Source organism: Oryx dammah, unplaced genomic scaffold (genome assembly GCF_014754425.2).
Source record: "Oryx dammah isolate SB20612 unplaced genomic scaffold, SCBI_Odam_1.1 HiC_scaffold_29, whole genome shotgun sequence".
Classification (NCBI taxonomy): Eukaryota; Metazoa; Chordata; class Mammalia; order Artiodactyla; family Bovidae; genus Oryx; species Oryx dammah.
The window spans coordinates 86,349,509-86,375,622 of record NW_024070213.1 but is presented as its reverse complement, the minus strand read 5'-3'; the positions used below and the strand labels follow the sequence as shown (position 1 = coordinate 86,375,622).

The window sequence follows — 26,114 nt, the reverse complement described above, 5'->3', positions numbered from 1 at the left end:
TAATAAGGGGGTCCAGCAGGAGCTTCTGTGAAAAGAAGCCAGAAATGGGAAGTGGTCCGAGAGTGGGGATTAGATGGAACAAGGGGGCCAGAGATTTCTGGGACCACCCCTTCCCCAAGGAAGTGCCACCAGACTACAATTTAGGCAAGTCCTGTTCTCCTGGGACAGCTCCAGCTTGACTTCACTATCTACATTCTTGGCTAGTTTGTTGTTTTTGACACTAATTGGTGGACACTCAAGACCATTAAAGTTTGGTTCATTTTCCCCCACCCCAACCCCGATACAAACGCAGAACAACGTGGGAATTCCCTTTCAGAGGAAACAAGAAACGGTGCAGCTTTAAGAGAAAGGGAAGGGAAGAAGAGGGTTCTGAGTCAGATCCTCCTGCCATTGGCTGCTAGAGGGGATCCCACTTCAGGGATTGGCTGTGACAGAGTCCGCCTTCTCTTGTGATTGGCTCAGCCATGGCAATATAAGGTGGCAGTACTGGCCTCCTTCTCAGTCGGAGAGAGGCAGGGCATCCGGCTGGGTAGTGTGCTGAGACGCACCTGGCGTAACCCTCTCCTTTCTGAATCCGAGTCCAGGTCCCGCGGAGGCTGCAGCCATGAAGGAGAGACGGGCCCCCCAGCCAGTCGTGGCCAGATGTAAGCTCGTTCTGGTGGGGGATGTGCAGTGTGGGAAGACAGCAATGTTACAGGTGTTGGCGAAGGACTGCTATCCCGAGGTGAGTTGCTAGCCCGCCCGCCGGCCACCTTTCCTCTTTGACCGCCTGCTGCTGCGGGTAGATTCCCACCTGCCTAGGGGAGCTGTTTCATCCCACCGCACCCCTCCCCATCCTCAGCCGCTTTCTGGCTGGAGGACCGCCCTGCCTTAGCTTCCCCTGAGACCTGTTCCACTTCTGCCGCCCAGCTGGCTCCTCCTCACCTCTTCACCCATAGGTCCCTGATCAAATCCCCTCCTACCTCTCTTCATCCTGGAGTCTGCTCTTGGGAGAGGGAACTGGAGGCATTTGAGAGTCAGGGGTTTCTTCTTGACGTAATACCTGCCGTCCCTTCACCCATTCTATGCGCTTGTCCTCAGGCAGGCTTCTGCCGCCCTGCTGGTCCAAGGGACCTGTGGAGAGAAAAAGAGCTAGAATTGATTTGTGGCTCTGAAATTTGGAGACAGGCAAATCTGGGGACAAGAGGAATCCGTGTGTGTGTGTCTGTGTGTCTGTGTGTCTGTGTGTGTGTGTGTCTGTTTGTGTGTGTGGTGTCTCCCTGACCGTCTAGGATATGGGGAGATTGTCCCTGGCAGGAAGTCTTTTACATTTCTCACTTTGATGGAGCAAAGTGCCTGAGCCTCTACACCTCTCTCTGCTGTCCCACGTGGTCCCTCCTGCCCCAGGTATCCTCTCCTTTCCTGCCACGTTAGTGTCTCACTAGGGTGAGTGGGTTCTTGTGTAGCCAGCACTAACTGGAGGGTTCTGAGGGTTGGTACGTCCAAGGTGTGAATAGTTCCTCTCTTTTCACAGACGTATGTGCCCACTGTGTTTGAGAATTACACAGCCTGCTTGGAGACAGAGGAACAGAGAGTGGAGCTCAGTCTCTGGGACACTTCAGGTAAGATTGCTGGCCCTAAGTGCCCCTTTCCCACCCGCACTGGTCTGTTGCAATTGCTCTCTCTTAGAAATTGTTTTTCCCTCTGACGGGGGGGAAGGAGTATGGTGCTTGCCGGGAAACTGAAAGAGAGAGACCTGAAGATTCTTTGGCCGGGGGTGGGGGGGTGGGGCTTGGCTAACTCAGTTGGCTCATCCAGGGGTGCAGAGTGGATGAACCCCAGAAGCTATCACTTCTCTTGGTCTGGCTCCATCCTTTGGAGAGCTGGAATGGGGAGGTGAATGGACCCCAGAAGACTACTGGAGAAGGCAGTTAGCGCTTCTGCATTTCCACACTCTGCCCCCCAACACACGCACTCACAGCCTTTACTGCCCCAGAGCAAAGCCAAATAAGAGGCAGGAGGCAGTGGTGGCTGTGGCAGGGAGACAAGTCTGCTTTGGGGGAAATGTTGCTCCTGACTCAGTTTTCTCTTCCGCATTTCATCTCTGGCCACTGCTGCCTGCCTGCCTGCCTGCCGCAGCTCAGCCCCACTGTCATGCCTCTGCGGCTGAGGGCTGAAGCGATGCATCGTCAGTGTTTTGGAGGGTGGGGGCTCAAATGGGTCATGGTCATGTTGTACATAGCAGGGGGCTGTTGGCTCTGACTAGGCTGAGGTAGAAGATGCTCTATCTTTCTGGAACGTGAAAAGCAATGTTTTAAGTCTCTCATCCCTAAATCTTCAGTGCTAGGCTATCCTTTGCTTTTCACTCTGACCCCCTTTCCATTATCTCTTTACCCCAGCCCTTTTAAAATAGACTGAGCTCGGAATCATAATTAAAGGCTGAAAGCCAGAAATAAGAGAAAGAAAATAAAATCCATTTATCTTCAAAAATGCTGAGTTTAAAGAGGAACTATAAATCACTAGGGGTTTCCTGTTACATATAAATATGCCCTCCTACTCCTCCAAAGATCTATTATTCCCATCATCCAATTTTGAGGATTGGAAAGACGAGGTAGGATATGGGTAATCAGAAAATGAGACATCCCCCTTGCTCCCCACTCCCCAAAACAGGACAGAAATTCCTCCACCTGGTCTGCTTCCCCCTGTTGCAGTTCCAGGCATTGGGAGCCAGGATTCTGATTATCGGGACTGTGCTACGCTGGCTGGATTGAGCTGGAATGCAGTTCAGCTGCATGATATATGGGTTTTCATCTGCTGTACTCTGCCCACCTCTCAATCTTCCCAGGATCTTCCTGCAGCTCATCTCTTTTCACTACCACCGCCCCCAAAGAGCCCCTCCCCCTCCTCCCACAGTCAGAATGCAGTCCTGGAATCCCAATTCAGATAATGGAAAATCAGCAAGGTGGTCTCTATTCCCTGTGCCGCATCCCCACCCCCCAAGTTCCCAGAGGATGCCGGCTGTCCGTCGTGGCCTCAAACTCCCTCTTTCAAATGAGATGCCCGTAAGGAAGGAGGAATGGCAGGGCTGTGTGGGATGGGGCTTCCCAGCACTGGGGCCATTATTCACTTGCTGGTCTTAGGGGAGAGGGATCGCTTAGAGCCAGAAGGGAGGCCTCCTCTCCTCCTCCTTCCCCAGTGCTGCAGTGTTCCCTTTGCTCAGTGATACTGTGATGAGACCCCACTTCATCCCTCAGAGAGGGATGGGGGCTGATTACTGAAGGAGCAGGCAGTTATCTCAGCTCCCCTCTACTCCTTTTTTTGAACAACCAACCCCCTGCCTCAGCTTGGATTCCCCCCAGTTTCCATGGCGATTGCGGTTCAGGGAGAGGGGCTGCTTGCTATTCTGAGCACGGATTGTCTGGGTTCCAAAGCTGCTACTGTTCCTTCCCCAGGGTGGAGGGGGGCAGGTTCAACCCCCAGCCTTCTCCCACATTGGACCACCTGGGTCTGCACTGCCTACTCCCCTCCCAGCGATGGACCCTTATTCGAGAGCCTCTAAATCCCAGCTGTTGGTGTTGCTGTCTTTGAGAATGCCTCCCTGAGATCTTGGGACAGGGGGCTGCAGCTTTCCTTTTGCCCTTTCCAGTGTAAGCTTATTTGGGTGGGAGGAGCAGTGGGACCCTGAATTCCTGATGCTGTCCCTTCCCTGCCTGCCTCCTAGAGTTCTGACCCCATGGCAAAGAAGCAGGGCAGCCAGTTATATAACAGGCAGACGTGTTTCTTCACTGGGGAGACCCTGGAGCAGAAGCCAGGAGCAGAGGTTGGACATCAGGCAGATTCTAGAAAAGAGACCTTAAACAAGGCCTGGTCTCTGCAGGAGTAGGAGGCGCTTCCCCTGGGACTCAGAAAACTGGTGGACCTTCAATGAAGCCCACTGTAGGAGATCCAGACAGGGCCCGATTATACTTCACCTCCCTTTTATTTTGCCCCCTTTCCCTTTTTCAGGATTAAGGAAGATGACCTTCTTGTAGTGTCTCTTGGCAGGTGGTCAGGTGCCAAGCTTCCCATTGCAGCACGTTCCCCCGGGAGATAGGTGGGGCCCTCTCCCTTAAGGGACCAAGCATAGTGTTCCCAGTGCTCTTTGGGTTTAGGCCTCTAGGGGAGGGAAAATGCCATGATTTACCATCAGCTCTCTCTCCCTGCTACCAGGATCTCCCTACTATGACAATGTCCGTCCACTCTGCTACAGTGACTCGGACGCAGTATTACTGTGCTTCGATATCAGCCGTCCAGAGACTGTGGACAGTGCACTCAAGAAGGTAAGACTGAATGAATTCTACCATCTCTAGCTCAGCTGGAGAACAAAAAGGAATCTTGGGGACCTTGTCATCTAACCCTTCTTGTGTAGGAAGAAATTGAGGCCAGGGAAGGAAGAGATTTTCCCAAGGCCACACCATTAGCTACAGTTCTGGGACCAGAGGGGCTGCCCAGGTGGTTCAGTGGTAAAGAATCCGCCTACCAGTGTAGGGGCACGGGTTCAGTTCCTGGATCAGGAAGATTCCCTGGAGGAGGACATGGTAACCCACTCCAGTATTCTTGACTGGACAATCCCATTGACACAGGAGCCTGGCAGGCTACAGTCCATGGTGTCGCAAAGAGTTAGACACAACTGAGCCACTAAACACTGGGGCTAAACCCAGATCTCCAGTCCCTTTTCATCCTGCCTTTGCCCCTGTCCTGCACTGATCTGCCAGAGGCCCAGCAGGGAAGGGTGGTGTTGGAGACTCAGGAAATGAGGGTTGAGGGTAGAGAACTTTCTGGTGATATGGTTTGAGAGTCGGAGAAGGGGCCTTTGGGTGGCAGCTTTACAGACCTTGATCCCAGGCCTTCTGGGACTTAGCCAGGCAGGCCTGAGCTGAATTGCTGGTAGGAAATGCCTCGGTCATGGTAGTAAGGTCTACCCATACTGAGGAGTCCCAGGAAACCTTGCGGAACTAGCCCAGTTTCCCAGAAGACTCCGGGATTATCTCCTTCCCTTGGAAAGAGACTGGTTGGCTTCTTGGCTTTCTGGACTTGTGCAGCCCTTTGGGTTGAGGGGGTGGACCCGTGCCCCATATGCCTGGTGGAGAGTGAGAGATTTGTCCCTGTGCTCTCTTTGGAGACTGGGCCGTTGAATCTGGGGACAGACTCTTGGGTCAGCACTCCTGTGGCCCCAAAGGCCTCATGGGCAGGAAGATGATGTAATTAGTGCAGTGGCGATGCTGTGACTCACAGGGAGGGCTGGGCTGGGGATAAGCGGAATGGTGTATGTGATGTTGCCAACTGGGTTCCTCCGGTGTCCGTCAGCCACTGACTCTCCCTCCTTCCTCCTTCCTGTCTTCTTGCATGGCTCTTCAGTGGAGGACGGAAATCCTTGACTATTGTCCCAGCACCCGTGTCTTGCTTATTGGTTGTAAGACCGACCTGAGAACAGACCTGAGCACTCTGATGGAGCTGTCACACCAGAAGCAGGCACCCATCTCTTATGAGCAGGTGTGTGTGTGTGTGTGTGTGTGTGTGTATGTGCACGCCCATGTGTGGGCTGGGAGTTGAGCTAGGGAAGGCTACAGGAGAGGGCTTGGAAAATGGCTCTTGCTCACACTCTTTCACTATAGCAAGAGAGAATTGGTATTCTGGGGGGCCATCTATAATCAGCAAACTAGTTACCTGGATAGAGGTAGTGGATACCAATTTGCTCAGATTCATACTTTCCAGGTGGCGCTAGTGGTAAAGAACCTGCCTGCCAGTGCAGGAGACAAGTGATATGGGTTCCATCCCTGAGTCAGGAAGATACCCTGGAGGAGGGCATGGCTAACCCACTCCAGTATTCTTGTCTGGTGAACCCTATGGACAGAGGAGCCTGGTGGGCTACAAACCACAGAGATGCACAGGGTTGGACACGTCTGCAGTGACTTAGCATGCACGCAGGCACAAACGATAGGTTTTCAGGGAGCCATTCCTGTGTGTGTCACTGTTTCTCAGGTGGTTTTTTGTGTGTATGTGTGGACCACCTTCATTAGAATCACTAGAGGTGTTTGTTAGATTCCTGACTCCTTATCTGCAGTCATTCTGGGAGAAAAGTATGGGAGTTACATTATAAATTAAGTCCCTGGATAATTTCCTATGCACATGGGAAGGTAAGGATCATTTCTTCAAACCAGTCTTTCACATTACAATCATCTGAGGAGTTCTTAAAAATACTAATTCCGAGGCCTACCCCCAGAAATTCCGATTTACTTGTTCTGGCATCAATATGGTTTAAAAATGTTCCAGATGATTTTAAGGTGCAGTCAGGCTTCACTCTCAGAAAATAATCAGTAGAGGGTGGTGGTGGGAGCCTGGCGGTTGGGTCCCTTGGAGCCGCCCTGGGGAGGACCACTACCCTGAGAAAGCAGGGTTTCAGAGCCATTTTGGGTCACTGCATGGATGACCTCACTTCTCCTGCAGGGTTGTGCCATTGCCAAGCAGCTGGGCGCAGAAATATACCTGGAAGGCTCAGCTTTCACCTCAGAGAAGAGTATCCACAGCATCTTCCGGACGGCGTCCATGGTGTGTCTGAACAAACCCAGCCCGATGCCCCCGAAGAGCCCTGTCCGAAGCCTCTCCAAGCGACTGCTCCACCTCCCCAGCCGTTCTGAACTCATCTCTTCCACCTTCAAGAAGGAAAAGGCCAAAAGCTGTTCCATTATGTGAAGTGGGGGTTGGAGAGGGGAGACAACCTCCCACTTCCTCCCTTGGGTTGCAGAGGCACGGGGAGAGGGAGGAGGAGACAATTTAGGACTCTGGACATGAGATTTTCAGATGGCCACGGTGAGGGCTCAGAAGGAGACAGGAACGAGACAAGGAAAGAGCCAGGCCCGGCTTGAGGACCTGACACTGAGAAAGAACCATCACACCCCAAGCCAGGCACTAGGTGGTGGAGGGGGCAGCTGTCCCCGTGCCCTCTGCTCCAGTGACAGAAAAGGTGTGGGGGCTTGGGGGGCATGCTGGCCTCACGGCTTTGGTTGGGGGCCTACGGGAGCCTCACTTCAGCATCATGCCTCTTCCACACAGCGTTTCCATGCAGGCCAGGGGATGGGAGGGGTCCCTGAACCCTTCCCTTCCCCTCTGAGGAGGCTGCAGAGGAGTGGAGAGTGGGGAAGCCAAGAGGCAGCTCCCTTGGGAGCTGAGCCCAGGTGCTTCATAACTGGTAACTGAAATCAGAAGGCAGGAGCTGGTCAGAGCCACCGAGAAGGAAACCTCATCTTTGCATAGCCCATGCCTCATGGAGAGGTGACATCATACATTCGCATGCTTCTCGCCTGAGTCCCCAGGGTCCAAGGGAGAAGCCCCAGACCCCCTTCTCTTGCAGTGTGGGGGTGGTGGTGCTGCAGGAGGCAGGGCTGGGTGGGGGTCACCAGACTTTTTCTGCCCTTAGGGCAGTATAGCTGGCATTTGTTTTATAGACTCTTGTCTTTGGAATTGGGGGGAGGGGGGAGTGTTTCAATCTGTTATATGTTCTGTGTTTAAAGAAGAAAACCTATTTATTAATTAAATATATAAGACATACAAAGAAGTAGACTCCGTTTTCTTAGTTTCTTTAGTTTCCTTTGGTCTCTGATACTGAGGAGAAAGTGGTGCTGGGGTTCTTTCTGTGCATTGCAGAGGGGCTGCCTCCACTATTCCCTGGCACCTCCAGCAAGGATCTGCTCCCTCTCCCCACAGCCCTGCTTCATCCCCTTCCCCACCCATTTCTTGCTAATCTAGTGAGGCTCTCCTTACCTCTGGGGCAAGGTTTCTCAACGTGGGAACCAATGACATTTTGGAGTAGCTACTGCTTTGTGGTGGGGGCTCTCTTGTGCACAGGAGGATGTCTAACAACATCCCTGGCCTCTCCCTGCCAGGTGTGTATAGCACTCTGAGTTGTCCCAGCCAAAAATGTCCCCTGCATTGCAGGTAGATTCTTTACCATCTGAGCACCAGGGAAGCCCAAAATGTCTCCAGATGTTGCTAAATGTCTCCCAGGGCAAAGTCATTTGGGGTTGACAACCATTGCCCTAGAGAGTCTAGAGGAGAGAGACAAAATCCAGTGAAAGCATCAGTTGGAGAGCCAACCCCACCCCTACAGAAAGTGGGCAGGCTGAAGCCAAGGCTGGGAGGTTCCAAGGGTTCAGGTCTCCTCTGAATTCAGCGTGAGGTGATGCCTTTTGCTTTCTTGAACTTCTAATTCCAAGGCCTGTTGATGGCAGCTCAGGGGCCTTATCATCTCTTTAGCTGCTTATAGCTCCTTTTTTCTAAGTTTCATACTGTACTGGAAATAAAAATTTACTGTGTATTGTGTACTTACTACTATGTGCTCACCATTGTGCTGAGTGCTTTACCTTATCGCATTTTTTTTTGGATTTATTTTTATTTTTTTTGATTTAGTATTAAAAAAATCCTATGGTAGTTTATTTACAATGTTGTATTCTGGTATACAGCAAGGTGATTCAGTTACATATTATTTTTCTTGTCCATTATGGTTTATCACAGGATATTAAATATAGTTCCCTGTGCTTTACAGTAGGGCCTTGTTGTTTATCCACCCTATGTATAATAGCTTATATATGCTGACCCCAAACCTCCAATCCTTCCCCCTACATTATCACATTTCACCTCATAAATGAAAATAACATTTATTAAATGTTTACTATTGGTTAGGTGTGCTTATAAGTTCTTTATGTTACTTATTCTTGTGGTAACCCTATGATGTACTAACGCCACTCTACAGACAGGAATACTGAGGTTCAGAGAGATTAATGTGCTTAAGGTCACACAGCTAGAAAGTGGTAGAACCTGAATACAAATCCAGGCAACCTGGCTGTAGAACCTGCACTTAAAAAAAATGAACCATTTAATTTTTTTTTTAAATTGAATGTCTTTAAATTCTATAGTGCTGTGCAATTTTTAAGTTTCACACACATGATTTCAAATATCCCATATTCTCCCCTTCCCCCCTATATCGCCCCTTCACTCTCCCCACTGGTAACCAGTAGTTTGTTCTCTACAGAACATGCACTTTTTACTGATCTGCTATCCTATGGTTATAGTGGTGTCAGTTGCTCAGTTGTGTCTGACTCTTTGCAACCCCATGGACTATAGCCTGCCAGGCTTCCCTGTCCATGGGATTCTCCAGGCAAGAATACTGGAGTGGGTTGCCATTCCTTCTCCAAGGGATCTTCCAAACCCAGGGATTGAACCTGGGTCTCCTGCATTGCAGGCAGATTCTTAACTATCTAAGCCACCAGGGAAGACCATGCTATCCTATCCTGTGAGGCAAATGGTCTTATTCCTATTTTATAAATGAGTAAATAGAAAAGCCAGAGATGCCATATAACTTGCACAAGATCGTACTCTAGTAAATAGTGGAGTCAGGATTCAAACCCAGTCTCAGTGTTAACTAATTCCGTGAGTCCTTTACTGCTAGCCATGTGGTACTGAAATAGGAGACTATACTTATGAACCCTAAAAGAATGTAGCCACTTTGTCTCCATCTCCAAAGATGCATATTTGTGAAAGAGCTAGCAGGGTAGGACAAACCATGCAAGTATCCTTTAAAAAAAAATTTTTTTTTTTGGCTGCTCTGCTAGGCATGTGGGGTCTTAATTCCCTGACCAGGAATAGAACCCCCGCCCCTTGCATTGGATATGGAATCTTAACCACAGGACTTCCAGGGAAGTCCTGCAGGTATTCTTTAAACTCAATGTCTCACAAGTATCATGAGAAAGCTATGTGCAAGTACTAGGGAACTCTGCCTCTATGCACTTGGACAAGCTTAACCAATTTTCTGGGCCTCAATTTACTATCTTTAAAGATGTTTGAGAATGGTAGCCTGAACATGGGGACAGCATCTACGCTGAAGTTAAATGAACTTGGAGTTGAATCCTGACTTCATTCTTTGAACTATGTGGACTTCAAAGGTATAATTAATCTTTCTGAGCCACAAATCTCCTTATCACTGAAATGGAGATAATGCCCATTTTAAAGTGTTAGAACCAGTGAAGTAAGTAATGTAATTTAAGTATCCAGCACAGAGCTGGGCAGTAGAAGATAACTTAGTAAAGAGCAGTCGCAGCTCTACCCCTTGGTCTGATTGTTAGTTCCAGTCTGTGAGTGGAGAGCCCTCTAGTGTTCACTGGGTGAATTACACCTAAATGATCTTGGACAACTTTTTCCTTCCCTTTTCTGAGGTCCAAAAGGGCAGATAAAGGCTTCAGAGTTCTAAGAGCAGAAGGATGCCTCTCCTGGGGTTACTGTTGGACTTTGTGCAGTGAGGTTCCGAGTTTTAGGTTATTTGGGCTTACTCCAGGCTCTGCTTCAGCAGCACTGAACACATTCAGAGAGAAAAACCAGACCAAGAGCCATGTGGGATTGAAACCCAAAAGCTTGTGATGGGAAAAAAGGAAAGGAAGGAGACATTAGTTACTTCTGGTCCGTGGTGCTGCAAAGAGTCGGACACGACTGAAGCGACTTAGCATGAATGCATCTATCTAAACCGTCCTAGAAGTTGTCAAGATTTTTGTTTTGGGGAGGAAGGGAGGTAGAATTATTAACCACAAGATCAAAGAGAAAAAAAAACAAAAGTACAGTTTTTTGGGGAAAAAAGCTCATTGGAGGACTGAAGAGAGGGAACTAGAGAGAGAAAGAATAAAAAGTATTAAGGTAACCCAAACAACTGGCCAGATTCCAAAGAGCGAGAAAGTGAAAAGGGCAGGTCCTATCTGGGATGTTTAGAAAACCAGGTGCCACAGCCCGGAAGACACTATCTTTCCAAGAGGTGCAATCCACTGTGTGAGCTCATTTCAAAATGTTCAAAATGTTGTAACAGTAACTACGGTGTTAGGGCGGGGGCCAGGGTGGTTAATATGTTCTCCCAAAGCTGGGATAGTCTCACACAATGAACTGTCCCACCCTCACTGGTAAATACTAGGCTGCTCCTGTAACTTAAATTTTCATTTGTCCATCTGTAAAATGGGGCTAATAATCTATCTCAAAGATTTTTTTAAGCCCACTTTTCCACAAATGGTAAAGTATTTATTGCTGTTAGTACAGTTGCTAGTTACAACTAAGTGCTATTGATATGTATTGGACTTTCCTGGTGGCTCAGACGGTAAAGTGTCTGTCTATAATGTGAGAGACCTGGGTTCAATCCCTGGGTTGGGAAGATTCCCTGGAGAAGGAAATGGCAACCCACTCCAGTACTCTTGCCTTGAAAATCTCATGGACTGAGGAGCTTGGTGCAGGCTACTGTCCATGGGGTCGCAAAGAGTCGGCACGACTGAGCGACTTCACTATTGATATGTAAGTTCAGTTCAGTCGCTCAGTCGTGTTCGACTCTTTGCGACCCCATGAATTGCAGCACGCCAGGCGAGTTCATATGTAAGGAAAGCCTTAAATTACTCCGTTGTAAGCCACGGGCCATGATGTCGTTAACTATAGTTTTCGGGAAAACCAGCATATTCCAGGAGGGCTGCGCCCGCAGAGAGAAAAACCTTCTGATGAAAGTCCACCTATGGAAAACTCTTCCTCCCACAGACTCAAATGTTTGGCGAACCACATTGCCCAGCGGCCTCCGTGTCCAGGGACCGGCGCTCGCGCTGTGCATTCGGGGATTGGTAGTTCTCGGCCCCGCGTTGTTGGCCTGCGCTGCCCAGGACCAGGAACTCGCCTTCCCGGCTTGCCGCGCGGCCGAGGGAGCAGCCCGGCGACCAGGAAACGGGAAAGATGGCGACTACTCGGCGACGTTGAGGCCGCGTTGGGCGGTTTGAGCTCAAGAGTGGTGAGTCTCGGGCAATGGAAGCGGTTTCCACGAGCCTGCAGAGAAGGCGAGAATGAGGGCACAGCGGTCTACCCTGTCTCTGGGACGAGGCGAGGAAGAACGCCATAGGGAAAGGGCACGAGCTTGGAAAGATCTATCCGGCAGGAGCGAAGGGGCGCGGGCCCCAGTGGGAGTGTTGGCTCCGGCGGGGATAGGGCAGGTCCCTGGACGATGTTACGGGTCAGACCTTTGCCCATGCGCACAGCACCCGTGATATCCTCAGTCCGATCTTATTCTTTCATGTTTGGAGTAGCCCTTGCTCCAGCCAAACTGAAACTCTGGCTTTTCTCCCATAACTAATCATGCTTTCCCGCCTCTGCGCCTTCTGTATTATTTCTTTTGCCGGGAATGACTTATTTCCGGAACCCTCAATTACACATCTTCAAATTCTACCTATATTTTAATATTCAAGAGCCATTTCCTCTACACTCTTTCCAGATTTCCTTTTTCAAGTGAAAGGAAACTTCTTTGAACTCATCTGAGCCTGCATCTTGGTATGTGTCTCATATCCTCCATTGTTTTGTAAGCTTCCTGTGGACAGGATCTTCCTGATTTCCTTTTGTAACTCACACTGTGCCTAGCACTGTGCCTTGCATATGGTGGTTGTTTGATAAATGCATACTTCATTGAATGAAATGAAGTTCATTCAATGAAGTTCCTCAGTGCTGTCCTGCAAGCACTGAGGAACTCAAAGATCCGGAGGTTTGTGATGAGTAGAACCTACAATAAAAGTTGCCTGTGCTTACTGTCTGCTTATTTGCACTTCTCATTTTTTTCTAAACTCATTGCACTCAGGCTTTTACTCCCATCATGCCATTAAAACAGCTCTTGTCATCTCTGTTTTTACAAAGGCGAGGTGACTCCTTTATCTTCCAGTCTTTCTCCACTTGACACAGATCAGCATTCCCTCCTTGAAACACATTTTTGGCTTCTGTGATGGCATACTTTACTATCTTTTCTTCTTTTTCACTGGCTATTGTTTCTTTCCAGTCTTTCCAATTTTCTTCTCTGGCTTCTATGCCTGACTTCTAAATGTTACAGTGTTTCAGAGCTCAATCCTGGGTCCTCTTTTTAAAACAAATATTTATGACTGAGTTGGGTCTTAGTTGCAGTTCCGGTAGTGAGGGGGTGGCGGCGCCGTGGTGTAGGTTTTTTCTTGCCAGCGCTTAGGCTCTCTAGTTGGGGCAGGTGGGCTTAGTTGCTCTGCAGCATGTGAGATCTTACTTTCCTGACCAGGGATCCACCCTGTGTCCCCTGCATTGAAAGGTGGGTTCTTAACCACTGGGCCACCAGGGAAGTCCCTGGGTCCTGCTCTGTTTTCTTCCTAACTAGAATGCCTACTTAGATAATAATCATTTAGTATCCTATGGTTTTAAAAGCCATCTGTATATTGATAACTCACATTACTGTCTGCAACTCTCTCATAAGTTCCAGAATTGCATTTTCAGCTGCCTTCCTGGAATCGCCACTTGGTTTTCTTACTGACATCTTCCATTCACCGTGATCAAAATGAAACATTCGATTTCTTCCTCCATCTTCTCCTTCCCCAGTCTTCTGCAGTCACTAATGGCGCTGTGAGCCATTTAAGTTGGTCAGGCCATACAGGAGTTTGGGTGTCTCCTCTTTGCTTCCTCCCTTCATCAGTAAGTCCTGTTAGCCCTGTCTTCAGAATCTGCCTTGAGGCTCTCTTCTTTCCGTCTCCACTCTCACTTTCCTAGAACAAACCACTGTTACCTTTGTAAAAATTTTTATTTATTTATTTGGCTGTACCGGGTCTTAGTTGCGACACAAGGAATTGTTTAGTTGTGGCATAAAACTCTTAGTTGTGGCATGTGGAATCTAGCTCCCTGACCAAGGATCAGGCCTGGGCCCCTTGCATTGGGAGTGCAGTCTTGGCTACTGAACCACCAGAGAGGGCCCTACTGTTATCTTCTGTCCAGACTACCATAATAGCATTCTCAGTGGTTCCGTGTCCATTTTTGCCTTTTGCAAGTCACCAAAGTGATTCTTTAAAAATATAAAATAAGACCTTATTACTTCCGGTTTAACACCTTTCTAAGGTTCCCACTGCAGTTAAACTAAAATCCAAGTTCTTCTAGCCTGCCCTAAAACACGTTTCCGTGATCTGACTCCTGCCTACCTCCTTGAACGCATCTTGAGCCAGTTTTCCCCTTGGTCACTGCCACTTCTGACCACGTGGGTATTTTTTTTGGCAGTGCTGCATAGCTTGCAGGATATTAGTTTCCTGACCAAAAATTGAACCTGGCCCTGGCATTGTGAGGGCCTAACTATTGGACCACCAGGGAATTCCACACGTGTCTATTTTTAGTTAGCAAACATGCTAAGCTAGCTCTTGCCCCAGTGTCTTGCTGTTCCTTCTACACAATAAATTCTTTTCCTTGATTTTTACAGACTCTCTATTTCTCATCATTCAAGTCTCAGCTTACATGTCATTTAAAAAATTCTTTCCAGAGCCCTCTTGTTCATGCTGCTCCCCACCACACACCCTGCTTTGTTCTCTTCATTAGCACTTATACTGTTTGAAATTCTCTTATTTTCTGCCTAACTGCTGTCTGCTTCACTAGAATTTAAGCATTGTGAGTTCAGAGGCTTTGTTTTGCTTACTGCTGTGTCTCTAGTACTGGAATAGTTTCTGGCGCCTCTCAGGTACTCAGTGAGTATTTGTTGAAATAATGGTGATGTCCAGGATTGCCTTTCCTCTGATTGTTTTCTTAGGGCTATAAGTGAAAGAGACATAAGTATAATGTCCATGGTCTATGCATGATGTACTGGCAATTCTGAGGTAAAATAGGTTGTCTCCAACTTTTTAAAAGTGCTACTTGTTCATTTTTCTTTTCTTTACCCTCTCCCTTCTTAAAGATACATGACAGGAATTACATGGGAAAGGGGGATTGTAAGCTGAGGTTAGGGAACTGTTATTGCATGGGAACCATTTGGAGATAAAGTAAGTTTTGAGAAATATGTCCTGAGGCTTAGGAATGATGATGGTGATGGTAGAATAGAGGCAGATTCAGACTTGCTGTCTGAATTTAGCACCTCGCTGAAATAGATTTTGTAGTCTAAAGGGCAGTTGACAGTATGATATGGTGTTCAGTGTCCCCCAGGCAGGATGGGGACAGAACAATTCCTGCTCAAACTTTTTGTGGGACTGGATCATAATCAAGGCTGTGAAAATCTGTGTACGGAATGTCAGAACGTCTGTGACCTCTAGTTTTTGGTATACTTCTTCCTCCCTCCCTCCTTGCTCTACTCCATCCCTCCCTCCCTTATTTTTAATTCTAAAATAATCATAGATTCACAGTTCAGTTCAGTCGCTCAGTCGTGTCTTGACTCTTTGTGACCCCATGAACTGCAGCACGCCAGGCTTCCCTGTCCATCACCAACTCCCAGAGCTTGCTCAAACTAATGTCCATTGAGTCGGTGATGCCATCCAACCATCTCATCTTCTGTCATCCCCTTCTCTGCCCGCCTTCTATCTTTCCCAGCATCAAGGTCTTTTCAGATGAGTCAGTTCGAATCAGGTGGCCAAAGTACTGGAGTTTCAGCTTCAGCATCAGTCTTTCCAATGAATATTCAGGACTGATTTCCTTTAGGATGGATTGGTTTGATCTCCTTGTAGTCTAAGGGACCCTCAGGAGTCTTCAACCCCACAGTTCAAAAGGATCAATTCTTCAGTGCTCAGCTTTCTTTATAGTTCAACTCTCACATCCATACGTGACTACTGGAAAAACCATAGCTTTGACTAGATGGACCTTTGTTGTAAAGTAATGTCTCTGCTTTTTAATATGCTGTCTAGGTTTGTCATAGCTTTTCTTCCAAGGAGCAAGCATCTTTTAATTTCATGGCTGCAATCACCATCTGCAGTGATTTTGGAGCCCAAAAAATAAAGTCTCTCACTGTTTCCATAAGACATAGATTCACAGGAAATTTTAAAACAAAAGTGCATGGAGGTCCTATGTACCTGTCACCCAAGTTTTTGCCATTGCATAACTAGAAGTACATTTCTTTTAATCTGTGTAAAAGTGAGTTTCTCTTCTATTTGAACTTAGGTTTTCCTTGAGGTGCTGATCATAATCCCACATCTCAAAATTAAACTCCTTTTTTCTCTTTTGAGTTTTTTTTTTTTTCTTTTGAGTTTTCTTTATGTGCCCAAGATAACTTATCTCCCTTAGATGTAGTTTATTGATCCTAGTGGGCTGGCAGATACAGTAGATTCCTAAGATGAGCAATACGAGATATTTCTAGAGATAGCTAGTATACTATTCATTTGGTAACTTTCTTTTAATACTCTTGCAGTTTAATTATAAAAATTAGGTATGCTTATTGTACACTTTTGGAAATGAATATATACAAAAATGAATCCCAGAGAGAGAGTATTAATAAATAAGAATGGGCCTCTGGAGCCAGACTGCCTGAAACTCTGACACTTAACACCCAGGTATCCTTAGGCAAGTTACTTTATATATCTGAGCTTCAGTTTCTTTATCCATAAAGCAGGCACACCACTATATCTACTTCAGAGGATTGTTTTGAGATTAAGTAAATTGTTTGTAAAAAGTTCAGAAAAGTACCCAGTACATAATAAATACTCGTCTTATGCACGATAGATGGCAGGAGAGCTGGCTGATAAGAAGGACCGTGATGCATCACCTTCCAAGGAGGAAAGGAAGCGATCTCGGACTCCTGACAGAGACCGCGATAGAGACCGAGACCGGAAGTCTTCCCCATCTAAAGACAGGAAACGGCATCGTTCAAGGGATCGGCGTAGAGGAGTCAGCCGTTCTCGCTCCCGTTCCCGATCCAAGTCTACAGAAAGGTAAAGTAACTTGCTGTGTGTTACCTGGAAAGGGAGTGTACATTTCAGACTCCTTTATCCTTGGTTCCTCTGATGCCTCCATATTGGGACATGAGCCTGTCATAGGTTTCTCTACACCTGGGGACCCAGTAGCTCTTAAAGGTAGAGAGGAAACTTGTAAGATGAAGTTCCCAGTGATTGAGGAAGATAGTTCATCTGTTCACACAGTCCATGGCCTCTCATTGTCATGAGTACTTAGCAGTACAGTTTGGAGTTCTAAGACCTTATTAATAGAATTCTCTCATAATTTCTTGGGAAACACATTTTCTAATTTGTAAAATATTACTTTGGGAAGAAGAGAGCATGGGAACCTTCTTAGGACTGCAGTGCAGGTCCACAGGAAATATCACATGATTTCTTAATTGCTCTGTCTTCAGAGATCGCCGGCACAAAGAGCGAGAGCGAGATAAGGAACGAGATCGGAATAAGAAGGACCGAGACCGGGATAAGGATGGGCACCGAAGGGACAAGGACCGCAAGCGATCCAGGTACCTGACTGATTGGAGTGGGCTTTAGGGCAACGCCCTCACTGCTTCTTCTCTGTATCTCAGCTTGCCCAGCTTCACGGGGAATTTTCCACAGTGAATCCTGTTGGTAGTTATTGCAGAGCTGTCTTTTAGAAGGCACACATCTTCTTTAGAATGTATAATCAGTTAGTGAAGTCACAGCCCCTTGAGGGTCCTCTTGTTCTTAGAATTTTGAAATTAGTTTGAAAAGGTTACTAGCCAACAGAACATTCCTATAGCTCCATCAGACCATTCAGTTTCCTACCCAGAATATACAACATGTACTTGTTGGGTTAGCTTAATGTGCCAATATCTTGATCTCTTTGTTCTGGAAACTTTCTATACAAAGGTTTTATTAGGCTCTGAATATGTAGGTTAGAATTCAGGGCGAAGGATAGAATCCTCATAACAAACACTGTGGTTATTTGAGATCTCTTGTATATTAAGATTATAGCAGATATGGGGGAAAGATTACTGGGACTGATAGGAAGGAGAAGTGAGCAAAGGAATATATAGCAGTATCTGGGAAGGGTGTGGGTGGTGGCCATGTTGGCTGAATTCATTGTGCATTACAAAGTAAGGCAGGGTCTTTTTTTTTTCCTTCTGATGTGTATTTGTTATTTGGAGGAATTTTTTTTAAATTGAAATATAGTTGATTTACAATATTGGGTTAGTTTCAGGTGTACAGTGAAGTGATTTCAGTTACACATATATTTTTTTTTCCAACTCTTTTCCATTATAGGTTACTATGAAATATTGAATGTAGTTCCCTTTGCTACAAAGTAAATCCTGTTGTTTATTTTATATATAGTAGTGTGTATCTATTAATCCCATACTCCTAATTTAGCCCTCCCTGCCCACTTTCCCCTTTGGTAACCATAAGTTTGCTTTCTGTGTCTGTGAGTCTGTTTCTGTTTTGTAAATAATTCATTTGATTATTTTTGCAATTCCATGTATAAGTGATATTATCTAATATTTGTCTTTCTCTGTCTGACTTACTTTACTCAGTATGATAATCTGTGTCCATCCATGTTGCTACAAATGGTAATATTTCATTGTTTTTTGTGACTAATGTTTGGAGGAAATATTTTTGATATCAGTAGTTAAGACGCACTTCCCAGAGGAGATTAGTCTCAGAAAAGGAGGTTCAGGTATCATGGGGGCAAGACAGGGCCATCATTGGTTTCAGAGCAGGCGGAGTGACCAGGCCTGCCAAAGGAACTTCAGGACTTGTTGGATGACCATGGGCCAGTCTTGTTGAGTCATGGGAAAACTTCCATTGTCTTTTAGGGGGCTCAGTCTGAATCTCATCCAGGAGCTAGAGTAACAGTGATATGGGGAGTTCTCTGGTGGTCCAGTGGTTAAGACTCCTCACTTCTGCTGCAGTGGATCCCTGGTTGGGGAACTAAGATCTCACATGCTTCACAGCATAGCCAAAAAAAAGTGATGTGGACTGTTCCCTTATTCATTTGCCTTAAAGTTTATCTCCTGGCCGTGGAAAGGATTTTAAATCTCGGAAAGACAGAGACTCTAGAAAGGATGAAGAGGATGAACATGGTGATAAGAAGCCTAAGGTAAAAAGAGGAAGAATTTTTTTTTCCCTTACCATCCTTTTCAGTTTAAGCCTGACTTTGTTGTTCTTCAGAGGGAGAGAGCCTCTATGGACTGAAGTCCTGTGTTTTATCTTCAGGCCCAGCCATTATCCCTGGAGGAACTTCTGGCCAAGAAAAAGGCTGAGGAGGAAGCTGAGGCCAAGGTAAGAGCTTGAGGGTCTGTATTAGTTGCCTAGGGTTGCCACGACAGAACATATGGACTGAGTGACTTAAAGAACAGAAATTTATCTTCTTACAGTTCTGGATGTTAGAAGTTCAAGATCAAATGAGGTTGTTTCTTCTGAGGCTTCTCTCCCTGACTTTTAGGTGGATGGGTTTTCCATCTTCACAGGCTCTTCCCTCTGTGTACAGGCCTCTGGTGTCTCTGTGTGTCCAAGTGTTCTTATAAAGATACAGTTAGATCTGTGTAGGGACTATCTTTGGAGCCTCATTTTACCTTAATCACCTCTCTAAAGGCTTTGTCTCTAAATACAGTCTACTCAGAGGGATGGGAGTTAAGGGCTTCAACATCCAGATTTTGAGGGAGACATAGTTTAGCCTTTAACAAGGTCCCAGGCCTGTTTGTATTTTCCTTACACATTTAGTGCCTGAACAGGTATTTCTGGGCCCTTTGCCATCTCACCACAAGTGATGTGAGTCTACCCTGTCCCCAGATCCTTGTTAACAGTTGTAATCTATTTTGTAGCCCAAGTTCCTCTCCAAAGCAGAACGAGAGGCTGAAGCCCTGAAGCGACGACAACAGGAGGTGGAGGAACGGCAGAGGATGCTTGAAGAGGAGAGGAGGAAAAGGAAGCAGTTCCAGGACTTGGGCAGGAAAATGTTGGGTTCGTTTCCTTACCCCGTGGCCCTCGCTGGGGGTAGGAAAGGGTGGGACAGGATTGCAATGTCACTCAGAAGGGCTTGAGACCTGTTTGAGTTTGGAGGAGGGTGGCTGGGGCACATTCATGAGAAACATCTCTTTCTGTTAGGTCTTCATTTCCCTTGTATCATAAATGTCCCCCCTTCCTTTTTACTCATTTGGTGTCTGCTGTTTGGATGATCTCCATGCCCTCTTTTTTCTTCCACTGAGTTCTTCTGCAGCTTTGTTCTCTTTGGTCTGCAGAAGACCCTCAGGAACGGGAACGTCGGGAGCGCAGGGAGAGGATGGAGAGGGAGACCAACGGGAATGAGGATGAGGAAGGGCGGCAGAAGATCCGGGAGGAGAAGGATAAGAGCAAGGAGCTGCACGCCATTAAGGTTTGGGCCCCACCCTCCACACACAAATGAGGTTTAGCTGTGTGACCGTTCTGATCTCCGTATGTGAGGTTTGGGCCTCCTGCTTGAAGGGCTTTGTGTTTTGTCCCTGGGCAGGAGCGTTACCTCGGTGGCATCAAGAAGCGGCGCCGGACAAGGCATCTCAACGACCGCAAGTTTGTCTTTGAGTGGGATGCGTCTGAGGACACTTCCATTGACTACAACCCCTTGTGAGTGGTTTCATGCCTCAGTGCTAGGTCTTTTAAACTAGGCAGTTGCTAGAGAGAATAAGTGACTACAGAGATAGGAGTGAGATAGGCTGGGACGGGGAGATGGGTAAAACAATAGTCAGCCGGCCCTCTGGGTGGGAAAAGACTCTGACCGAAAGGGGAACTGGTACACTTTCAGCCTTGTGCTTAGCAGCTTCTTCTCTTTTCCTCTTTCTCTGTCTCAATCCCAGGTACAAAGAACGGCACCAGGTACAGTTGTTGGGGCGAGGCTTCATTGCAGGCATTGACCTGAAGCAGCAGAAACGAGAGCAGTCGCGTTTCTATGGAGACCTAATGGAGAAGAGGCGGACGCTGGAAGAAAAGGAGCAAGAGGAGTGAGTGGTCAGGGCTATGGGTTCAGGGGCACAGCCGAGTCTACAGGAAGGAGATGGAGGATATGGACCCCATTTATTCCCTGTGTCCTGCTCCAGGGCGAGACTCCGCAAACTTCGAAAGAAGGAAGCCAAGCAACGCTGGGATGATCGGCATTGGTCCCAGAAAAAGCTAGATGAGATGACGGACAGGGACTGGCGGATCTTCCGCGAGGACTACAGCATCACCACCAAAGGCGGCAAGATCCCCAACCCCGTCCGATCCTGGAAAGACTCCTCTCTGCCGCCGCACATCTTGGAGGTCATCGACAAGTGTGGCTACAAGGTGAGACGCGCAGACTGCCCGAGGTCCGACATGCTGCCAGATTCCAGGGGCACATGCTTAATTTGCGAACAGAAGACTTTGTTCCTTGACTGTTTGGTGCCTCCTCTGCCAGTGGGCACCAAGGTGATGTTGTTGTCAGTTTCTGAAGTATTGTTTGTTGATTGTGTTTCTTCTCGGGTCCCATACCTTTTCGCAGTGCTTGGTTTCTTCCCATTGTGCCCACCCTGACAGCAGTAGTCCAGGTAGCATAATTCTGTACCCAGTGTCTGTACCCGTTGCTATCTCTGGGTCACTGCAGGAGCCGACACCTATCCAGCGCCAGGCAATCCCCATTGGGCTACAGAATCGTGACATCATTGGAGTGGCCGAGACTGGCAGCGGCAAGACCGCAGCCTTCCTCATCCCACTGCTGGTCTGGATTACCACTCTGCCCAAAATTGACAGGTGAGAGCAGCCAGCATTGGCTCCTCTGGGCGGGAAGGGTGAAAGTGCCAAATGAGCATTTGGTCTTCTTTTTAAGTCTGTAATCAGAAGGGCCCTTCTTCAGTTAGCCTGGGTCAGATATTAGGGAATAATTGGATCATGATATCAAAGAAGCATATGGTTATTTTATTGCTGGTACAGATCACTTCTTGGAGTGCTTGGCTGTCCTGGAGTCTGATTTTTAAGAGCACTTGTTGCATTCTTTTCCCACCACCCTCCCCATTCTCATAGCTGCCCTTAAGAGTGACTTTATCTTGCTCCTGTTTGTGGTTGGATGAGAACCAAAGCTCATGAAACTGCGGGCTGCCCCATTTACCACAGGATCGAAGAGTCCGACCAGGGCCCTTATGCTATCATCCTGGCCCCCACTCGTGAGCTGGCTCAGCAGATTGAGGAAGAGACCATCAAGTTTGGGAAGCCGCTGGGCATCCGCACTGTGGCTGTTATTGGCGGCATCTCCAGAGAAGACCAGGGCTTCAGGCTGCGCATGGGTTGTGAGGTTGGTTCACCTAGCCAGCAGCAAGCCCGCCGTTTGGGATGGAAGTGTTTCTAGTTCTGCCATAGATGTACAGTAAATGAAAAAAGGGGCTGGTTTATAGATATGTGCTATTATTTATGGAGGACTTAGGCACCAGGGATTGTACTTTGCACATCATTGTCACAACCACCTTAAGAGAATGGATAATGGTACTTCCATTTTACAGATGAAGCTGAGGATCAAGTTAATAACTTGCTCAGAGTCCTAGCTGGTGATGGGCAGAACTGAGATTCATGTCTGAAGGCTGTGCTCTTAATCACTCTGCCAGACTGCGTCATTGATTTTGCTTTGCATTCTTCTCAGGGTAGAAGGAGAGCTTTTTAGAAGAGGTCTGCTGGAGGAATTGAGTCTTCTGCAGGCTTCCTAATCCTACTATCCAACCCCCTCCACCGTATCACTTAGTCTCTCTTCCATCTAAGAAAGTTCCTGTTGATGTTGCCTCTTCCATCTAACCCCTGGACCTTACCCAGAGACCCCATTCACTCCTGAGAAAAAAAATCCAAGTGATTTCATGCCAGTTCTCTGGAATTTTCACTCCCAAACCTAAATAGAGTTTGGGGGCCAAGTTTCTTAGCACTGGGCATCTGTTGCCCAAGTAGGTGGATAGTTGACAGGACGGGAAGGAAAGAGTACCTGCTGGGGCCACACGTGACTCCCCTGTGCCCCCCAGATAGTGATCGCTACCCCGGGACGTCTGATCGATGTGCTAGAGAACCGCTACTTAGTGCTGAGCCGCTGCACCTATGTGGTTCTGGACGAGGCAGACAGGATGATTGACATGGGCTTTGAGCCAGACGTCCAGAAGATCCTGGAGCACATGCCTGTGAGCAATCAGAAGCCGGACACAGATGAGGCTGAGGACCCTGAGAAGATGCTGGCCAACTTTGAGTCAGGAAAACACAAGTACCGCCAAGTAAGGCTGCTTCCCTAGGCCGGGAGAAGTTGGGCAAGTTGCCAAACCTGCTCCAGGGCCCTTGCCCTTGGTGGGCCAGAGTACCTGTTTCCAGAATGGTGAGGCATGGCCACATACGACCGTGCACGAGCAGTGTAGCCTCTTAGCCTGGAAAGATGATTCTGGAGAGTCACGCTGCTGCTGCCGCGGGTTCTCCAGATGACTCAGCCCTTCTTCTATCATAAGGTAGAAGAAAGTACTCTGCTGAGTAGCCACTGAGGAAAGAAGTGGGAAGGCAAGGGGCAGTTTTCTGAAACACTGTTTCCTGTCCAGGCTCATTTTCTGTTCTTTAGTTTGGGGTGTGCTGCTTGTGCTTATGGTGGCATGTGTGGTGTGTCTGCCTGCGCTCAGGGCTAGACCTCTTGTTTTCACAGACAGTCATGTTCACGGCCACCATGCCCCCAGCCGTAGAGCGTCTGGCCCGGAGCTATCTTCGGCGACCTGCTGTGGTGTACATTGGTTCTGCAGGCAAGCCCCATGAACGTGTGGAACAGAAAGTCTTCCTCATGTCAGAGTCCGAAAAGAGGTATGGGGGCACCTGAGTCGGGAAAGGGAGAAGAGACTTTTTAGTGCGAGTGGTGGCTGGAGGGGTGATTGTTCTACCACGTTGAAGAGTTTCTGTTTTCTTGTTCAGAATTCCATGGGCATTGGAGATTCTGGAATTGGTGTTTGTAGATCAGGGTTGGGCATTTCACTTGGAGTAGAGGGGTAGTATGCGTGTAATTTTTCTCATCCTTTTTTCTCCAGGAAAAAGCTGCTGGCAATCTTGGAGCAAGGCTTTGATCCACCCATCATCATTTTTGTCAACCAGAAGAAGGGCTGTGATGTTTTGGCCAAATCCCTGGAGAAGATGGGGGTGTGTCTGGCAGGGGAGGGCAATGCCTCGTCTCTTTGGTGCTGCTTTCTGAAGCTAGTTGGGCCCCCTGGGCTCCTGCTTTCAATGCCGACCCATTCTTGAACCTTTACAGTATTTAACAAGTCAGGGTCAGAGGGAGAGGGGTGGTAGATGGGGTCAGTTGCTGTGACTCCCTGTCTGTTCCAGCAATGCCAGCCACAGCTGCCTTGGCTTTTCCTCCAGGTGGGCTGGGGCCAGGGAGAGACATATCCTGGCAGGATCTGAGCGTGTGGAGTGGAGTGGGTTGGAGTGTTCTGTTACCAAGTATTTTGGGGAGAGGGGATGGCGTGGTCAGGAGGCAGATGTTAGTGATCAGTGTCCTTTACTCCTGAATCTGGTGTTTGAGGGGAAGGGTGTGTCCTCTCCACTCAGCGCTGAAACGGCCTTGAATTTCTTGGTCCCTGCTTTCCATCCTCATCTTGCCCTCATTCTCCCTTCCACTACTTGTCATCTGTCTTGACTCCACATCTCACCCCGATTGCCCTACCCTTAACACTGTCCTGTCTGTCTGCCGCACCCCCGTCTCTCCCATCCCTTTCCTCGGCTCATCTGCTCCCTTCGTACTTCATTTGCCCTTGTTCTCCCACCTCCTTCCCCTTCCTTCTCCCTCTCCTCTCTGCAACTCTCCCTCCCTGTCTACCCCCTCCTGCCTTCTGTGTCTTTCTGTGATCCCATTGCTCTTTCTTCACCTCACCGTTCTTCCAACAGTACAACGCTTGTACGCTGCACGGTGGAAAAGGCCAGGAGCAGCGAGAGTTTGCACTGTCCAACCTCAAGGCTGGGGCCAAGGATATTTTGGTGGCTACAGATGTGGCGGGTCGTGGTATCGACATCCAAGATGTATCTATGGTCGTCAACTATGACATGGCCAAGAACATTGAGGGTGAGTGCAGGGGAAAGCAGCTTCACTCCAGGTAAAGGGTGATTCCCTGCCTGGTTCTTCTCGAATATCTCCACCGAGGGGGCCGCTGCTGTCAGGTCTCTCAGCCTCGAGCTTGGGGTTGCTTGTTCCTGTGAGAAGAGCTCCTGTCCCTCAGCGCCTGGGACAGCACTCTGTCTTCTGGGTGTGAAGAGTGGAGCTGGGCCACACTGTCCGAGTGTTATAGGGTGACCTCCATCAGCAGTGCTGCTGGGGAGAGCACTGTGGGCCCTGCAGGTTCAGGCAGCACAAGCTGTGTTTACTGCCCTTGGAGGTGTGGAAGGGAAGAGGGTGCCTTTAGAAGTGGAGGCTTCAGACACTGCCCACAGGGCATCTGGCCTGGTGCCCTGACATTTCTCCCCCTCCCCAGATTACATCCACCGCATTGGCCGCACAGGACGAGCAGGCAAGAGTGGTGTGGCCATCACCTTCCTCACCAAAGAGGACTCTGCTGTGTTCTATGAGCTGAAGCAAGCCATTCTGGAGAGCCCAGTGTCGTCCTGCCCCCCAGAGCTAGCCAACCATCCTGACGCCCAGCACAAACCAGGCACCATCCTCACCAAGAAGCGCCGGGAAGAGACCATCTTTGCCTGACACAGCACTCGCCCCAGGCTTCAAGGCCACGCTCTGGAGCCTGTTCCTCAGGAGCCTTACATCTCTTCCCAGGCCCTCACTCCTCCAGGGGCTTAGGAAGCAGTCAGACTCCCTGGCCCAGGCCCTCAGGGCTGAAGGAGCCTGAGTGCAGGTCTGTCAGAGGGGAGGAAGCTGCTCTAGGAGGCAGGCAGAACAAACTACCAGGGATTTGGCCCAGCTCTGCCCCTCAGGCGGGCTTTGGGATTGCATCGGGCCATCAGCTCTTGCCAGTTAAAGGGGCAGCCAATTGGCATCGCCTCCCAGACTGAACAAAAACCTGGCTGCTGGGCTGGGACTTCTTTGGCACAGACTTGACTGCCTAAGCCACGGCACCATCGTTGCCCTAGATGACCCAGGGAATCGGGTACTGAGGATTATGGACCTTGGACTCTTATCGTCATTTTGACAGCTGTTTGCCCTTTTGGATTATAAAACAAGTTGAGAGCCTTGTTTAGAGTTGTGCACGGCCCCTGTGCCAAGGGGTGTTGTGCACTCGAGGCGTCCCTCACCCAGGGAATTTTTATAGTAGATGAGGGGACAGGGTGAGCTGGCTGAGTCCATCTTGAAGTCAGTGAAATTTCTGTTTTCTACTCTCTGAGAAGATGAGTTTGTATGTTCTGAGAATAAATACACGAATATGAAGGCTATGTTTAGTTCTGGCTAAACTCCTCTCCCAGGTCCTCCCT

General features: G+C 48.3%; 2 protein-coding genes across 3 annotated transcripts; both read left to right on the top strand.

Annotated features, from left to right (window-relative positions):
• Window positions 1-499: 499 nt before the first annotated feature.
• On the top strand, window positions 500-7,575 carry LOC120858203 (rho-related GTP-binding protein Rho6). Its single transcript, XM_040234126.1, has 5 exons — window positions 500-724; window positions 1,514-1,601; window positions 4,189-4,298; window positions 5,377-5,511; window positions 6,466-7,575. The coding sequence occupies exons 1-5, from the start codon at window positions 605-607 to the stop codon at window positions 6,709-6,711; spliced, it is 699 nt and encodes a 232-aa protein (XP_040090060.1). The 5' UTR covers window positions 500-604; the 3' UTR covers window positions 6,712-7,575.
• Window positions 7,576-11,701: 4,126 nt separating this feature from the next.
• Window positions 11,702-26,070, top strand: LOC120858164 (probable ATP-dependent RNA helicase DDX23). Of its 2 annotated transcripts, XM_040234045.1 has the most exons (18): window positions 11,711-11,815; window positions 12,293-12,348; window positions 16,483-16,691; window positions 17,108-17,218; window positions 18,717-18,810; window positions 18,927-18,992; window positions 19,535-19,673; window positions 19,952-20,085; window positions 20,200-20,312; window positions 20,543-20,686; window positions 20,783-21,008; window positions 21,307-21,452; window positions 21,813-21,990; window positions 22,700-22,942; window positions 23,356-23,507; window positions 23,729-23,837; window positions 24,585-24,759; window positions 25,166-25,732. In XM_040234045.1, exons 3-18 carry the CDS (start codon window positions 16,483-16,485, stop codon window positions 25,387-25,389), a joined length of 2,463 nt encoding a protein of 820 aa, XP_040089979.1. In that variant the 5' UTR covers window positions 11,711-11,815; window positions 12,293-12,348; the 3' UTR covers window positions 25,390-25,732. The 2 variants fall into 2 exon arrangements, with proteins under 2 accessions (XP_040089978.1, XP_040089979.1); XM_040234044.1 differs by lacking the exon at window positions 12,293-12,348 and having other exon boundaries at window positions 11,702-11,815; window positions 25,166-26,070.
• Window positions 26,071-26,114: the final 44 nt, after the last annotated feature.